This window comes from Chaetodon auriga, chromosome 12, assembly GCF_051107435.1.
Source record: "Chaetodon auriga isolate fChaAug3 chromosome 12, fChaAug3.hap1, whole genome shotgun sequence".
Classification (NCBI taxonomy): domain Eukaryota; kingdom Metazoa; phylum Chordata; class Actinopteri; order Chaetodontiformes; family Chaetodontidae; genus Chaetodon; species Chaetodon auriga.
This window is the reverse complement of record NC_135085.1, coordinates 7,458,570-7,476,917: the sequence shown is the minus strand read 5'-3', so window position 1 is coordinate 7,476,917 and position 18,348 is coordinate 7,458,570. Positions and strand designations below refer to the sequence as shown.

General features: G+C 42.4%; 1 protein-coding gene across 11 annotated transcripts; it reads right to left on the bottom strand.

The window, feature by feature from the left end:
* Window positions 1-771: 771 nt before the first annotated feature.
* On the bottom strand, window positions 772-18,334 carry cbln12 (cerebellin 12). 11 transcript variants are annotated; one of them, XM_076744155.1, is made up of 11 exons: window positions 18,220-18,334; window positions 15,766-17,614; window positions 11,229-11,280; window positions 9,317-9,854; window positions 9,142-9,237; window positions 8,692-8,925; window positions 7,383-7,405; window positions 6,968-7,113; window positions 6,154-6,425; window positions 3,810-5,108; window positions 2,648-3,066 (listed from the first exon to the last, which is right to left on the bottom strand). In XM_076744155.1, the coding sequence occupies exons 4-10, from the start codon at window positions 9,803-9,805 to the stop codon at window positions 4,839-4,841; spliced, it is 1,530 nt and encodes a 509-aa protein (XP_076600270.1). In that variant the 5' UTR covers window positions 9,806-9,854; window positions 11,229-11,280; window positions 15,766-17,614; window positions 18,220-18,334; the 3' UTR covers window positions 2,648-3,066; window positions 3,810-4,838. The 11 variants fall into 11 exon arrangements, with proteins under 11 accessions (XP_076600278.1, XP_076600280.1, XP_076600276.1 ...); XM_076744156.1 differs by lacking the exons at window positions 11,229-11,280; window positions 15,766-17,614; window positions 18,220-18,334 and adding an exon at window positions 10,684-11,208; XM_076744154.1 differs by lacking the exons at window positions 11,229-11,280; window positions 15,766-17,614; window positions 18,220-18,334 and having other exon boundaries at window positions 9,317-11,208.
* Window positions 18,335-18,348: the final 14 nt, after the last annotated feature.

Sequence of the window (18,348 nt, the reverse complement as noted above, 5' to 3'; positions counted from 1 at the left end):
CAGTTCCTTAGGGTCTGGGGCCCCAGAGCAAGTTGCTAGTTTTGCATAGTCGGTATTCAGCCTTTCATATCATATTTAAATGTCACAAGGATTTATTAGCTATGATATCACATCATAGTTAAAAAGATGAGGAGAGTTTCTGCTGAGGAACTAAGGTCACTAGGACCAGAAAAACGTATAATATGTCCACAGGGTTTCCCATTCCTTACCATGAAAGCTTCTTCAGTCAGTGCATTAATGTGACACCATGAATTAATGTCTTGGTTCTCGTTTCCAGAAGTACTTACTGGCCTGGCCTAAAATCATGAAAGTGTGATTATGATATCAGACAGACGGTCGGAGACACAGAAAGAGAGAGAGATTGTGGTCATGAACCGGGGAAGCGTAAGTGACTACATGTGACAGCACACCACACTTTATCCACGGCAGCCCTGTAGAGAAGAGCCTGCCTGCTCGCCAAAGCCTCCATCTGTCTGCGGCCCTGCGAGGAGTATCCGCTATTCACCACACTTGCACTCTGCCCCATGCTGGTCTGCTTGGTCCACGCCAACACCAACGCTGCTGGTGAGAGCTATATTTACAAACAGCTGCCGTGGCAATGGGTTGAGTACCATGAGAGGAGGGAGGAAAACTGCTTTGCATGAGCAGATTCAACTGTCACACCCCGAACGCAGAACAGTTAATCTGGCATTGTTCCACAGAATATTGTCTCTCCTAAAATATTTGTGGAAAAGCATATTTGCCCATGCATGCAAAAGCAACATGCTGAGCCAACATTATATGATTTTATTTTAGTATTTTTCCCTCAATAGAAATTTCTGTGTAAACAAACATTTGTTGCAGGAGACGAACAGGCATATAGAGGAGCATCAGTCATACGGCACAGCAGAGTAAAGGGCAAGTTTGGCAAGTTTGTTAGCTATACAGGACGCCATGTGGAGCACAGCAGTGTTTCAAACATTTTGAATAAAAAAAAAAAAGATAGCACAAAAGCCCACATCGCACATGGCTACTTTATAATTTTGTCACAATTGAAATATCTCTAATACAAAGCCAACAGATATTTATACACAGAAACAGAGCAAAGTAAATCCACACAGAAATCTTGTTTAGTGAATGTTTCGGCCTCTTTTCCCGTCCTTTTCTTTTGGTCTCTGGTGAGGATTATCTTAATTTTGCACAATCTTCATCTCATTTTTGCATAAAACACATCCTGTCATGCACTGTGTAAAGAGTTACGGATTGAAGCCTCCCTGTTATTCTCATTCTCACTACTGATTTATCCAATTCTCACCCTTCCGACATTTGACCCCGCTCTCCCTCCACCTTCCTCACAAAGGGAAGACCAGGAACCCAGAGAAAGTGGAGTACTTCCAGCCTCCCATCAGGTTGCCTCTCTCCAGTCTGAGGTAGGCCTTGTCCCCCTTCTCCATTATCACCAGGCCGGCGTTAGTGGCAGCTTCTCTGGTCACGTCCTGGTCCCCGGCAAAAGCTGAAATCATTGGCCAGCCGTTCAGCATCAAGCTGACCTAAGAGAGAGCAAATAAAGGGATTAGAGAGAATGTGGATCCACTGCGAGTAAAATTATAAGAGTTATAATTGAGGTGTTGTACCTGAATAGTTTGTCTATTGTAGGCCTTTACAACATGGAAGTTGAAGCTGTACACGCCTCTTCTTGGTGCCAGGAAGACACTGCTCTCTTGGTCAAAATGAGTGCCCACATTCACCAAAATCTGAAGAAGCAGCAAGGAGGGGAGAAAAGGGAGGAAGGCTGGGTGATGAAAATGTAAAAGTATGACAGAGAAATAAGAACGTTGGAAAGCCAGTGATAAACAGGGGCTGTTGTCAAAAGAGTTCCCCCTGACTGCATCACTGCGGGGTCTTTTGGGTCATTCTTTTTGTCCATGCAGTCAGACTTCAGACTCCCAAAATACTGAGTCCTTCTTTTCACATTTCCAAAAAAAACCAGCCCCAAATGCCCATGAAAATGTAGCCCACAGCTACCCTGTGAGTCTGAAAGTCTAGTGTTTAATTCATTGGTATTTTTCCTCACCGTCAGAACTCTAATCATATGTGCATCTTATTGGCAGAAGAACTCTGACTACAAAGCACTTGGAATACAGCGCACATAAGCTGTATGGATGAAACTGATCAGCTTCTTTCTGTCACGGCTCTGTAAAAAGATCCTATCCTGTGAAATAGGGAGCAGCCCTAGAGGAAAACTACAGTGGAGAACTTTGTTTAAACTATCTGACAGGTTTTCAAGTAACTTTTCAGAGTAATTTGTCCTCTCATGTCAAGAATGAGCTTTATTTGAGCTGCAAAGTGGCCTCCTGTAACTTAAGGACACAGACGGGGTGACATACTCACATTATCAAAGTAGATGATCATGGTGCGGTTGCTCATGTCTGTGGGCTCGTGGTTGGTCTGGCGGCTGGCGGAGAAGGCCACACGGCCGGAGCCGGAGCGGACCGACATGCCCAGGGCGTTACCGGCGGGCTCGGATGAAGGAGTAGAATCACATACGACCAAGCATTTCCCCTCAAGGATGATGGGCTCTGTGTCATTCTGGCCTCTCGACTCCATTGGTCCCCACAGCAGGAGCACAGCCAGCAGCATGGGGAGGTCGAAGGCGACTAACCGGGGATGCATGACTGAACCTGGGGTGTTTAGTCGAATATCTCTGATTGATTTTAATGTAGAGAAGTGTCACTTTGGACAACTTGACATGAAAACAAACATGCTATGGTGAAACAGACTGTCTTTCTAGTTTTGACTGGCTGGGACCAACTTAAGTACAGCACATCAATATGCACCCAGGCAGCAGTAGAACTAGCAGATGGGTCTCAGGGCCAAACGATATTCAGAAAATATGTTCATTGGCCATAGCTGTCACTCACTCTCCTTCTGTCTTTCTTTATTGTTTTCTTCTTTGGCCCCACAAATCCCAAAGTGTCATACGTGCTGTGTCAGCAGGGGCCAGAATGACAATCACTAAAAATCTCTTGATATTTTCAAGTTGGTTTCTTCAGCAAAAAAACTGACAAGAAGGCAGAGGAGACGTCGCTGGGAGAGGGAAGAAAGGGTTTGAAAAGATAAAGTGCAGCACAGTGAGTGAAGACGCGGGTTCAGACTCTTAACTGACGGAGAGGAGGATGGGATGATGAACGAGGCTGACAAGAGGTGAGGAAATAAAAACAGATGAGGTAAGATTCTGGAGAGGTGACAGGGAAAAGATGTAGGACCCAGAAGGGAGGGACAAAGAGAGAGGGAGTGGGGGAACAACTCCACTGAGTGACCATCTGTCTTTTACACATACCCCCTCCCTCCCAACGCTGCTCAACACGCATTCCCTCACACGACACACTCCCTCTCTCTCTCTCTCTCTCTCTCTCTCTCTCTCTCTCTCTCTCACTCGCGCTTTTGTTTCACACCTATGGGCACAGATATAGTAGCTATAAATACAAAAAAATGTCACTTTTTGCATTTTTTATTTTCTCTCCAAGTTCCACAGCCGCTCTGTTGTGTAACTCATAGAAATGACACATTAAATCAGAGTTTAGAGACATTTTTGACCTCAAGTGATGCCATTAAGTTTCAAACAGTACGTTTTTAATTACTTTTAAGTAGCATTGATGAAACTTGTTTCATTACATACGAAAACAGCTGCTTTTTGGTTGGAGGAGGATCCACATTACTGCAAACTGATGTTATTCACCTTACAACAAGTGTTTTTAAATGACCTGGCTATTCTCACTGTGCAGTAACATACTAGCATTTGAAGTGAGCAAAAAAAAAAAGATGATCACCTGTTTCCGTCTGAACAACCTTGGATTCCATATCAGCTGAATACAGTTGTTTCCTCGCAGCTGGAGCACCGTGATCCGATCAAAAATCCCTGTTCTCTTGCTCCTCTATCACATTATTTCACGGCACGGCAGTCAGTGTGATCGTAACCGAGCCAGAGTATGCTCTGATCTCTCTTTCTCTCTCTCCCTCTCTCTCTCTCAGCCACCCCCTTTTCCGTCTGCTTCTTTCTCACCCTCAATGTTACATCCGCCCACTCACCTTTACAGAGAAATAAAGAAAATGGGAGGATAATTGGGCATCAGAGCTGCTTCAAAGTGCAACGCTAGTGAGAGTGGCAGCTGTTTTCCTTATTTCTTTAATATCCAATCAAATCAGTGATTCCCTCTTGTGTGTCATCCAGCTAAGTTGAAAAGGATCAAATGTTGGTGCACCTTTAATTTACTCCTCCAGTGCTTGATGTGGTTAGGTAGCTTTTTCTATAAGACACTTCAGCAGTTATCTGACTGGATTAACAGGACATGTGCATCAATTTCTAAAGACATTATTTTAGTTGGGTTTTTTGAGCATGTGAACACATCACACTTAATGCCTACAGACATGGACCTGTCCTCTTTCAGATACATCTGACAAATTATTTCCGGCATCAAAAGTTACCAACATTTACAGCCTTCTTTTACATAATTAGAATATGTTTAAATGACCAGTCATCTGCATCTGTAATCAAAGTGGAAATAAAAGCACATAACAATTTATAAGTTTCTTACAGAACCTATTTAAGGAGCTTCTTCATTTGCTGTCCTGCTAAGGATCCGCTCACATTAACTTACTGAATGCTCCATTCTCACTTTTCTCTGCTGAAAATGATTTCCATGTCAGTATCACCTCGTCACATGTGGTTTTGTCTCTTTATTGAATAGTAGAAGAGCAGCAGTGAGGAAACCCCACTCTGTCTTGGCATGGCTTTGTCTCACTTAAACCAGCCCAGTGCCCATCAGTGTTATTTTCTCCACCTTTCCCCTTCCTCCACCTCAGACTTTGACCAGAGAGATGTGGCTGTTGAGCTCAGCCTTGTAGAGTCCAAAGCCCAAGCACACCGGCTGAGTGAACGTGGTGGAGAAAGTGTGGAGGTGGATCAGGTTACCGGACGGTCCCACCTCAGAGAAGGTGATGGTGCCTGTGCCGTAGTCCACAGCGACGGCAACGCGGTTGCCAGTCATTTGGTGCACGAGGCGGGTCTTCCTGCGGTTGTGCCAGGCGGCCAGCTTCCTGTCGTGCTGCTGTGTCAAGCTCCATGATACCTGGAAATTTAACAAAAGCACTTTAATCAAGGACCATGTTTTCTTTTTGGTTAAAACTAGAGCTGAAACAATTAGGTGATTAGGCGACTGGCAGAAAAGTAACTGGCAACAACTGCCAATCAGCTAGTTGTTTGTCATTTAGTAAGTAAGTAAAAAAAAAAATAACCAAAAGCATGTACATGTGACTTAAACATCCACTGAAGAAAAATAATGGCAGATGAAAACATCAGATCTGTGTGGCGGGATGAGGAGATCGTTCTTCAAATGAAAGGTGGGGTGAGTCATTCTGGTCAAAGATTGTTGTTATTGCCATCTCTCCTTCACAAAGTGAGTACATTTTAGCAGGCCAGGTTTATCGTCCCTCTCGCTCTCAGAATGACTCACCCCACCTTTAAGACGTGGAACCAACTTAAATGCCATGTGTCCATCATATGTTTTCTATATAGTTTTTCACTGTTTAAGGTTTGCCGGGCACTCCCTCAATAACATCATCTCGTTGCCCTTTCTTCTTCTGCGGTGGTATAATGGCATCAGACTGGAGAATTAGCACCACCAGGTGTTTATCCCCGTGAATCAACTGTTCGTATAACAGTAGTGCATGGAAACACACATTAATTCATCTTTTCCTTTGCCAGTTTCCTTAAATCTTGGTTAAAATTTGCACTACATTTGGATGGAAAAGTTGCTGGTGCTGTAAAAAGGTTGCGTTGCTTTGATGCACAGATTTCTTTACAGCATAACACAGGCAGAGGGTTCTGCTGTTGAGCGCGAATGAATAGTTTCTTCTATGACAGATAACTGAATGAGTAAGAGTTCAAAGGAAAAACAGTCTTTTCATTTTCTCTGAACACAAACACAGACAAAACAAACTCAGAATATTGCCAGGGAAGGGTTTATGGGGAAAGTGCACAACAAATACCACTGGCGCCAAACAGAAGCTCCCACTCATTTTATTTGTCTACATTAACAACAAAATGTGACATATATCACCCTTAAATGGTGAAGTGCTACCAACTAAATCAGCTATGGTAGGTGGGACACATACCTTGTTGTTCCCAAAGGCATTGCCATCCTTCCCCTTCCGTCCAATAGTTCTATAGCAGACGCCGATATCCCAGAATCCCTCAGCCTCCAGCTCCCAGTAGTGAGTCCCAGAGGAGAAGGTCTGGACGGTGAGGACCTGCGGCCAGTGGTCAAAACGTTCAAGGTGAGCAGCACAGGGAAGGCGGTTTTTAACCCGCGTTACTGAGCGAAGGTCATCAGAGATGCTCAACAGAGGATGAGCCGTGTTAGTGTCCAGAGTCAGTGGACTGGTTACTATATGAGAGGGAAATAAAAGAGTGAAGTCAATATATATTTAGTAGTTTGAGTTACATGACTTGTGTAAAAGAAACACAACCTACAGTGTGTTGCTGCTCATGGAAACAAGAAGTTTTTTTTTTTTCTTTTTATGAACTGAGAAAAATTTCCACTTCCAGACACCCACATACTGTTGAAATGCAACCATCCATATACACAGTCTTAGTTACCACACACAGGAGACCACTAATAGTACTTTTACATGTAAAATTGGAAGAGTGCATTAAATAAATCTTAAAGTACATGAAATACTAAATCAAAATCAAAGATGATATCATCATTATATTACAATAGAGTACCAGTTCCCCCATTTTTGCATTATGCTATGCTAAGCTAACCAGCTGTTGGCTGTAGGCCAATATTTAACAGACAAATATGAGAATGGTATTCCACTCTTTCCATCAAACTCTCGGCAAGAAAGTGAATAAGAGCATTAGAAACCATTCCTTTAAGAAAGTGAAATGAATGGGGCGAGTGTGTGTCACCCATGTGCCACTCACAGAGCTCCCTCTTGAGTTCACTGAGGCAGCGGAGGGTGGCAGTGATGAACTCCCGGTACTTGCTCTCTACATCCTCCAAGATGTGTTTCCTGTCAAGACTGACGATATCAGGGATGAAAAGCGGTCGGTTCAGGTCGGCTAGTAACCTACAATACAAGAGCACAGCATATACTGTGGGAGGAATCTCATGAACACATATCGATCAAAGGCCTCTATATGAAACAACTACATTTATCTGTTTGTTTCTTCCTCCCTTTGGTCTTCGCTATCCTCCACATGCATACAAAAACCGCCTACCTACACACACACACACACACACACACACACACACACACACACACACACACACACACAACACACCCAAGGACATAGCCTAAGGATCTAACATAGTGTCATGGACCTATTCTGGGCTTACTTTGTGTCATCTGATTGAAAGGCCTGAGGAAAGAAGAGTGAAGGACAGCTGAATAAAAACATGACAAAGAACGATTGATTCAAAGAAACAATTGCACGTGTCCTCATGAATCTACCCAGCTGGATGTGAAAATAAAGAAAGGCAAGGTTAAACCACCATTCCAACATATAACGAACCATCTCTGGACCTGCACATTTAGGTACATATTTACCATCAATAATAACAATAGTACTGAACATACTTATGGCTTTGCTGCCCAGCTTGATTCCTTTTAAGTCACCCCTTTTTCACCTGTTCAGACCACAATCCATACAATGTTATGCATTGTGGAGCATACTGAACAGCATATAATACATTCATTTGTTAATTCATCGAATACACGCCATCTCAACATGAAAGATTAAAAGGCCTCTTTTGAAACTATTTCCCTCTTTTTGAGAAAATAAATTGGCTTTTTGCTATAACAATGAACAGTTTAAAGGCCCCCTTTCCTCTATCAGCGTTTTACCATGAGCGATAGGGTCCTACGTTAACACTATGTTTGCTGCCAAAACAGTTTTGATCATTTCTATTAGAGAATATGGTCTGTGTTGTTTTGTCTGTTCTCACTGGTTTAGATGAAGAAAATGGTGACGTCACATCACTTATCATGACTTAGCAACCTTTGAATCAGAACCTAGCTTATGGTTATTTGATAACTGTCTATCTAAGATGGATTTTTGAGTCTCAAAGTCTCATTAACATTTAATATGAGAAAATACTCAACACAAATTTTCAAGGGCTTCGAATTTCTTCCCCCTGACCTTGCGCACTATATTTTCTCAGCCATAAAACTTCTGTATTCCTACGGATAAGATTAACTGAGCCATGTGCACAACTGTATTATACCGCAAGGTCAGACTTTCAGTCAGTTTGTGGAAGAGAACTTTTATAGATGGAACAGGCCAACACAGAGAGAGAGGAAAGTGCATTTCTTCAAAATATAGTGCCAAAGCAACGGGTTGCCTGACGGCAAGGTAAAGCACTGAAGATATATAAAATATAGCATACACTTAAACTGATTATGATTATTTTAGGTGGATTTTGCAGAGTAGTACATTGCTTAGCTTCTATGCTGATAGTACTGTCTGCTTCTCCTGAACTATCCCTTTAATAATCTGTAAACACAAAGTACAACCTGAGGCTGATGGGAATGCCAGGTTTGCAGGTATTTACATTAGTCTGGACTGGAATCCACTCATGATCAGAACTGTATATATTTCTATGACCTAGCTTCCATCAAATCTGGCAAGTGTCTGTTCAGTCTTACCCAGATGAGCAGGAAGGGGTCCGTCTCTGCCAGCAGCGCGGCCAGATAGTGCTGAATGCTCAGTGTCTGGCTCATGTCCTCTCTCACTTTGGAGCAGTCTTCATGCACACGCTCTATGATCTGCTGTCTCTCCCTCTTGGTGATCTCCCTCAGAGCGACCACCAGGTTCTTCACCTGGACCTGCAGGTCTGAGCCCAGCCGCTCCACCTGGGTGTCATCCTGCTTCAAAGAGTCCTGCAATCGGTCATGAAAGCGATGGTTGGTGCCAGACCAGTGATTGAGACGAACCATGTGGTCCATTTGAAAAATTAGGAGAACAAGGCCAGTGGGAGGGTTATAAATGGAAATGATTTAAATTTGGGATCCCTTCTGGGTCGCAACTTGAGCAGTACAGAGTGCACAGAACATCTGAGAGCTTCATTATGCTGCATTTCAAATAGTTTTACTCACAGCCATGGTGCAATCAATATTCTCATGCTCTTTGAGGAGTCGCTCTCCATCTTTCAGCTTCTCCTCTGCTTTTCTAAGCAGGGTCTGGAGAATGATCTGTGGAATCACACATTTATTAGCAATGAACAAACAACCAAACATAAAAACACACATATTGCATCGTCTTCCAGCTGACCTTCAGATCCTCCTCCACTTGTCTCAGTGCCTTCACTTTGTGCTGAACATGGCCTCCCTCCAGCAGACAGTCACCACACACGTACACCCTCTCATCGGCACAGTAGTAGCGCAACATCTCTGTGTGGATGGAGCACCTTCTCTGGGAGAGGTCCCCCAGGGGATCCACCAACAAGTGGGTGCTAAACGCCGGTCTTTCCAGATGGGGTTGGAGGTGCTCTGCACACAATGACACTTCACACCTCAGGCAGGTCTTGATGGCCAACGATGGCTGTCCCTCCGCTGGCTGTGGAGGGCAGCTGTCACACAGTACTTCACCGTGCTCCTCCTGACACTGGGTGCAGGTAAAGCGGCTATTGCCCCCGCCTTGGTCTATCCAGGCCTCGCGGATGCAGGCAGGGCAGAAGCTGTGACCACAGGGCAGGGGGTGGGCTTGGCTGAAGGTGTCTCGGCACACAGAGCAGGTCAGCTCATCCTCCACGGAGGCCATAGTGTGTGGACAAAGGGTCCCTGATGTATATATGTGTCACACAAGGATACTAACCAAACAGTAGAGAGAAATCCAAAACACACTGATTAAATTTCATATGCATACAAAACCTCATAACAAAATCCACAGATTTCATGGCAAATGCAGTCAGTGACTGAACATATGGAGGAAATGTATTCATGTTGTGGGCCCGTGCCCCACCAAATGAAAGACAGCATTCACAACTTACATGCTGCTGTTACATGTAAGAAGTACAAATGGTGATAAGTGTCTAGACACAGCTAGTATAGAGCTGGTGGCAAGGGGGACGTCCTTGTTTCACTCCAACTATGCACTCAGATCATTAATCCTGTCTATTGGGCTTTTGCCTGCTGTGCCCTATGAATAGAATACTTAACCACTATTACTGGGAAAAAGTACACTGGGTCGACAAAAATAACTGTAACAACTCACAAACCAACGTAAAGTAAAATACCATCACTGACAACAATGGCCAACACAATTATCATAAAGCTGAATCAAGACCTCTTTAACACCTAAACTGAACTTTACTTGTTTAGTGAGACAGTTTGATGAAATTTAAACAGAAAATTTACTGAGTAAACATCATCTACAGTAGATTGATATATAAAAAAGAATGTCACTTACTGGTTATCACAGCAAGAATAAAGGACTGTAACACTGACCCGAGATGAGTGCTAACTCGACTCAGACCCAATCACAGGGGATCAGGAGATCATCCTCACCAGCCTGCTGGCCCGATTTACTCTCCATGTGCTCGGCATTTACATGTTTACCACCAGCTCATACATGTTAACCTCAGATGAATTAAATGAGAATTTTACATGAATATCTAAAACAAAAGTGGGATTTCATACCTGTTTGTGTCCTGGTGCCTGCAGACTCTTGCCATCGGTGAGTGTGTGTGTGTTGTGTGCGGTCAGCTGAGTTGACTGTGGAGGATAATCCTTACAGATTCACCCCCCACCCCCCACCCCATGGCACCAGCATTCAGAGAGGTCACATGACCCTGAGATGGGGGCGTGGGGAAAAGTATTAGGTAACTTTGAAGTAAACTGTTTTCCAGTAAGGTCACAGTGGAATATTTAGCCTTTGCTCTCAGAAGACTTGTGTGACTTGTTTCTGGTGAATACTGTTTGTACACCCTTTAAACCCTTTAAGCTCAAGCTCAAGATTTGTTGTTGTCATGTATAACCTTTTCTCTTATCTTCAACTTGTGGAAATGAATATCAGTGGTCCCACTTAACACACATAATATGACATTGCAATACATGAACAAAAATGTTTTCCCTGTCTGTTGTACATGTCGCATGATTTCCACGTGTGCAGCTGCAGCTATACACACATGCAGCTGCACACACAGAGGAGCACTCTAAACTCAAAAGAGGTGTCCTTCACATACCTGAGAGATCTGTTTTTTTTTCTCATAGCTGACCACAGGATGATTCCATCACCTGAAACAATCAAATGCTACAGGTGTATAAAGCGACATCGCATCACAGTAATCAAGGCTGCTCAGAATATCTGCATGGAGAGAGACTGAAAAGACATCAATGTATTCTGCTTTTATTAACACACTGTGCATGCATCTTTTGCACTTACACACAGGTGTATGGTTTCATAAGTGCCTATTTTAAAACTGCTTATTTCAATTTGCCATGTGCCAACCTGAGAGGGAGGAGCTTGTATTTTTCCTCTGACTCTTGTTCCTCACACTTTTTTCACAGTTGAAAAACACAAGCTCGAGAATCTTCAGTTAAGCAGTCGCAGCGCCACAAGCAGAAACGGCTGCATGAAGCATCCACGTTAATCGGCCTCACAGTGATGCTGTGGCATTTCTTTACTCCAAACAAGCAAGACTGAATCATATAGTCGAAGTTTTGTCAAGGCAACATTTCTGCTGTTTTTCTGGGCAACACCCAAGAGAAAATTCAGAGTACTGAAGAAGAAAGTCGTGATTTATCTTAAATGCATAGTGTTTGATCATTTCGGGGACGTGATAAACTGTTGGTGTTAATCTGTTGACAATAAACAGAGTCAGATCCCAGTTTTTATGTACACCCAGCTAAAACTAATGCAGTCTAATACAACAGTCCTGCAATAAATCCTGCCTTTATGAGGATTAAGGTGTTGTGCTTTTGTTGAGGTGTTGATTCAACGGTATGATCATTTTGTTGGCTCTAATTTGTGGTGCTCTTGTGCTGTGCCATGCTGTGTGCTGTCCACCGCATTTATACCAATGAGGATGGACTAAAATAGCTGTAAAAGTGTATCAACACCTCTCTAAAAAGAATTTACAAGCACTGTGCATTATAACCCTTGTGAAGGTAAGATTTAGCTCCCACAAAGACACCCTAGAGATGGTGAAGCAGTAGATAACAAGAGGAGTCTCACTCTGTAGTCAGGGACCCCACGGCTTCATCCTGGGGGTGTCTGCCACCGTCGCTGTCACCAGGCTCACTTGAGGTCCATCTGGGAGGACGTGAGCCTTCAACAGGTACCACAGCTTCAACATCAGTTTTGATGATCCGGCTCAAGTGACAAGATTTCTTTAAAAGGCTCAGTGGGTGAACAGCGTTAGGAGGATACCAGTTATTGCAAGAGAGGGCCCACAGCATTTCTGAACCCTCAGTATTTTCTCTCTTCAGAAATATGTTTTCTTACAGTAGGACATTTTGAAACTCTTGGATTTTGTACGTTTCTCTTTTTGGGAGCTCGTTGCTTTAATGTTTTTAGCCATGCTGGCCAGTCTATTTGTAGGTCCACAGTGAAAACGACTGCATGCATAGATTGACATGAAATTATGCCCAGACATGGTCCCTTTAGGATGAATTGTAATAATTGTGGTGATAATCTGACATTTCCTCTAGTTCCATCAGCCGGCCAAAAATCTGAATTTGTCCACTACTTTGGTTTATGCTTCACTGTGACCATGTTCGCACGCTGACATTAGCATTTAGCTCAAATCACCACCTCTTGGCCTCACAGAGCCACTAGCATGGCTGTAGACTCTTGTAGTCCTGTTATACACTTCCCAGGCATAAGGGTCAATCAAACAGTATCCCTAAATGTCTTTAGCTCTGAGCTTGTGACTACCAGGAAGACATGAATGATGGAAAGACTCAGCAGGTGGCTACTGTGCAATCCTGAAATAGGATGAATGATTATTGTGTTACCTGGTGTTGGCCACATGAAAATTCTATGGCTTCATTCCAAAAAGCACGTATTAAATGTGTCACTGTGAGTGTGCTTTGTTTTTAGAACATTCCACAAGTGTCTGAGTCCATGAGTCATGCATGAGCATGAGTTCAGTAAGAAGAAGGTGTCTACATGGCTGAGGGAGCAGCAGGATGGAAGAGAAGCTGCATCTGAGCATCATTCTGATCTGCAGTCATGAGGAATGAACAGATGTACAGTACATTGCAGCATATATATTTATTGGAGCACTGAGGACCTTAGATTCAAGTTAGATCATAATGTTATTTTGGCAAACATATTGACAAGTGTGAAACTATGTTCTTGTACTCATTTGTCAGTTTCCAAGCACACCTATGTAACCATCACTAAGGAGGATACAGACTCCAAGTGTGAATGAATAAGAATAACACACAAGGGATAGCTTAAAGCCACAATTTGAGGAGCCGAGCTGTAATCTACCACTTACACTGAAACAATCTGGCCATGAATGGCAGAAGAACTGGGGTTAATATACTGCAGAGCTAATGAGTAGATGGATTGCAGGTGTGTAGCTTAGTGCACATGTGTGGCTGAACAGCAAACAGGGAGCCAGAAGAGGAGAGCCATACCCAAGAAAAGCACGCACACACACACACACACACACACACACACACACACACACACACACACACACACACACACACACGCACACACACACACACACACACACACACACACACACACTGAGCTAATGTAATTGCAGTGCCTTCATGGATGTTATATTGTTCCATGTTTGGTGAAACGGTAACTTCAAGGTCATTTATTAGGGTGTAATTTGTGGTGCTGCTCAGTTGTGCTCTTTATGGTGTGAGGTGTTTCTAATGTGTCGAACACAACAGTTTAACAACACCACAAACTGCAGCCTTTTATTGCAGGGCTGTTGTATTAGTTTTAGTAAGGTGTATCTAATAAACTGGCCACTGAGCAACTGGGTGTATGTGATATTTCTGAGTCTTGGTCTATTCATGTTGTGTATAAACTGTTAAATGTATAACTTATCTTTGGTTCAGTGTCAGTATAGCCAGTTCATTGCATCTGAATCTGGGAATGTCCAAAGTATTAAAATGTCTCTAAACAAATAAGAGTAAACAGAGGAAGACCACTGATTGCCTTCAGTTTAAAGGAATAGTTTGATATTTTGGGAAATATGCTTGTTTGATTTTTTGCCAAGAATTAGATGAGAGGTCCGATAGTTTGCCTGTTAAACATGAAGCAGTTGTTTTGTGTAGCTTAGCATAAAGACTGGAAGCAGAGAGAAACAACTAGCTAGCTTTCTGTTAGGGTAATCCAACAAAGAAACATTTACGCGTAATCTGAGCTTCATAGGGTGCCTGGAAAGGACCTGAAGGTAGACATGTTATACTGAACAACGACATCATGTTGTCCAGTTGACTGTTACTTGAGAATTGAACATCATTATACTGCACAGTTTTGTAACAGTGCTATGTAATAATGTACCGTATATTACATTTAAAAGCAAGAGTATGCAACGTTTGAAATAAGAAATAACAGTATTTCTCTCACAAATGAAAAGGTGAAATCATATGAAATAAAATACATCAACTCGATACATTTAGGAGTTGTGCTGCCACCGTGTTATGTAGCTAATGTTAGCAGATGTTAGATACAGCTGTGTAACTGATATGACTAAGTTTGTTGACTTTCTGACTCTTCTATGCTGTATAAAGCTACATTTTGAAATTAACCAGAAACTCTGACTTGGCTAAAGTGGCTGCTGTCTTTAGTGTATTGCGCTGTATTTGTGTGTGGAAGCATGCGTGTGGTTACTTTTATTGTTCGTGTTTATGCTGTATATTGTTTGTCCATATTTAAATGACTATTTGGGCAAAATAAAATAAAAACTAGATGGTTTTCTTCCGTATTTCCAGTTGAACTTTGAATATACGTGCTTACTATTCAAACTGCTGCTCTATCTTTATCAGCGGCTCACCTGTTTTGCCTTGTTTTGCATATCGTCACAGTGGGATAGGTGTCATATCTCCACTGTGTGTTTAACACGACAAAATAGATTTGACCTCCCACTGTATTCATACTGTAAAATGCTCCATGGTAGGTACTCCTGGTTTGCATAATTAGTCTTCCATGCAATGGCTGGATCAAAGGTAAATAGAAACCTCCCGCTACTTGGTGGACAGAGAAAACTGCAGAGCAGAAAGCAAGGACAGTACTCTGAAGATGACAAACAACAGCTCGATCGCATGGATCCATGAAAATGCTTCACTGCTGTGTGGTAAAGACCCCCCCTATTATACAAGTACCATAGGTATTGTGGTGGACTGGGTGATATTCCTTGTTGGACTGCCTGAAGTCTGCCTGGCCTTCTACGCGCTCCTGTGTCTCCTCAAGAAGGACAGAGTAGCTCCGATCTTCACCTTAAACCTGCTCCTGTCAGATCTCATTCAAATTGGGATCACAGTTGTTTTTATCGTGAGTAGGTTTTTTGATGCCACCTTCTACCCTTTTGTCAGGGCCCGCTGCATCGCACGACTGTTTGTCCGCTTGGGTCTGATCTCCAATTTGGGCTTCATGCTACTGATTTCTGCTGAGAGGTATTTAATGGTGGCCTGTCCGGTGTGGTACCACACAAAGAGCAGTACAAAGTTATGCATCCTAATCTCAATTTGCACCTGGACCCCTTCAATAGCCTACTCCATTTTGGATTATGTCTTCATGGTCCATACCAGATTCTCGTCGTTGATATTCTCCATCATCTGCCTCCTTCCTGGCCCCTTTCTCCTGGGGTTCCTCATTGCCACATGGAGAGCCCTCAACAACAGCGTGGCCATGAGACATGAAACAAAGAACAGAAGAAGAGTTTTGGGAGTTCTGAGTCTGGTGTTGGGGACGTACACAGTTTTGTTCTTGCCCTTCGGTTTCAGGACCCTCTACTATTCTCTCAAAGGTGACAACACTTCAGAAACAGAAAACTCAGTCAGGGATATGTCCAGTGTTTTGACCAGTGCTCTGGTCTATCTTAGCCCTTTGATTGACTCTTTAATTTATATTGTCATTAGGAAGGACATAAGTTATACAAGGGAAGCATTTTCTCACTGCACAATGCCTCTGATGAAGCTTAAAGTGTTTCAGGACAGGCTAACAGACAGTTCCCAGGTAGAGACCGCATTATAAATCATTCAATAAGTAGTTTAAAAAGGGAACTACATCTGGGGGGGGGGGTTCATCACGTACTTTGTAGTATTGTAGTTTACCCTGAATCATTTGTCTCTTGTATGTTACGCCTAACTGCTCTGAATTTCTGAATAACCTCATAAACCAGATGGGTCAATTCTGAGATCAGGATGTGATTGTCTTTTTTATTCTGGATGTCTGTAACAACTTAATTTCCCTGGTGTAGGATCAATTAAGTTTTATCTTATCTTATCTTGTCTATCTCATAAACTAGAGAAAACTAAGTCAGCTGGAAATGACTGCTGGATGGTGGCATTATTTCTAAATTACAATTTATTTATTTTGAACCTGTTTTTACTATATTTTCTGCATTACATTGATTATTAAAAAAAATATATGTGCATTATTGTGATCTCCATCATTAAAACATACAGGTGGCGCTAATTGCATCATGCCTCTAATTTTTGTCTTTGAGAGACACCTAGTGGTTTTACTGATGTAAGACCTGAACCATGACATTTGCCAGCCAGTGTGTCAGGAGACATGGCTGTGAGCTGGTAGGATAAAAACATCCAGACATATGATGGTAATAAAAAACGTCGTCAGGTTGGACAATTGCAGAAACAACAACATGTTCAATAACTAGACTGCCTGTCCTGCCACTGCACCATCATTAGCTGACAAATTCAATGTGCTGCTCCTGCTATGCTGCAAGCTACTGACCTGTACCCTGCACTACATACTGTGATACACCTAACACAGATACTTATGGTGCTTTAGCAGCCTCTTAAACAGTCCAGCTGTACTGCAGAGTTGAGAGTATGTGAATTATCATGGCTAAATAGTCATCATTAGTATCCTTCCAGCAACAGATACAGTACATCAAGTGAATGAATTAATAAAAAAAATGGCGCATCAAATTTAAGAGAAAATATTTTAGATTTGAGTTTTACTTAACTTGAAAGAAGCAATTTTGGCTGCACAGAGCCAGAGTGAGTGATTTTAACTTGATAAGATCCAGTCTGGATGTCCAGACGTCTTACAGAGAGCTCACATTGACATAAGATTAGTGTTATTCTTGTTTCTAGATAACCAGTCTTCACATGGGTAATGCCTGGGCCAACCAGATTTTGAACCTGCAGTCTTCTAGTTGGGAGGTGTAGTTTTCCTCTGGCACCACCACGAAGTTGAGCTTTTTGTTTTTGAGTGAAATGTTTCAACTAGTGGATGGATTGCCATGAAATTTGGTCCAGATATTCATGGTCCATGAGGTGAATCCAGTGACTTTAGTGATCCCTTGACATTTCCTCTAGCGCCACCAGCAGGTCAAAGTTTTCTCTCCATCTTGTGATCTCAACAGTGCTGTTAACAGCACTATTGTTATCAATGGGATCCAACAAACTGAAAAAATGAAGTGATGTGAACAGAAGTTTAAACCGTGAAATCACATATCTTGTCTGAAGATAACATTGAAAATATACCTTCATACAAGCCAAACCACTGAAATTTGAAATATAATATTTTGCCTTTAAACTTGGGAGCTTAAAATAAAGCATACTGGAGGTCCCACAACATACACATCCCTTAGCTGGATACAAGCTAAATTTTCTAGATTTAAAATGAAGACAGATCATTATATCTGTGACTTGATCATAGCAAACCACATATACTATGGGACTAGAAACATAATTATCATTAGCTGTATTCAGTTTTCAGTATAATGTCTCCCAGTGACCAAAATGTGATAGCATTTTCATTGTCTGTGAAAACGGCTGTACTGGGTGACAATCAAGGTCATTTTGACTTCTAACATTAAGAGTCAAACATCCAAAATAGCCCATTAAAGACTGTCACGAGAACCCAATGCATGCACAGGGTTAGATCAGTGCTAATATCCAGCATTTAAAACAAATTCTGTGATCACTACATATTATTTTTACATTAAAATATGAAACATATGAATTATGATATTGATGGTAAGGGCCGGGCGGGGGGGTCACACACACCTGTGCAAACCTTAAATCACCGTCTGATTGATTCAGCCCCGAGTTAGAGGTATGTGTGCCCGGGCCTGCACTCCTGTGTGAGATGCACACTGAGAACCAATGTGGAGGTAACCGTGGTCACCGTTTCCC

What these genes read in the sequence shown, in the direction of transcription:
- cbln12 (XM_076744155.1), bottom strand. Translation starts at nt 9,805, where the DNA reads ATGGCCTCCGTGGAGGATGAGCTGACCTGCTCTGTGTGCCGAGACACC. An exon ending in ATATTGATTGCACCATGGCT is followed by an intron (nt 8,926 to 9,141) that starts GTGAGTAAAACT and finishes GACCGATTGCAG; the next exon opens with GACTCTTTGAAGCAGGATGA. An exon ending in TTTCAATCAGATGACACAAA is followed by an intron (nt 7,114 to 7,382) that starts GTAAGCCCAGAA and finishes CTTGTATTGTAG; the next exon opens with GTTACTAGCCGACCTGAACC.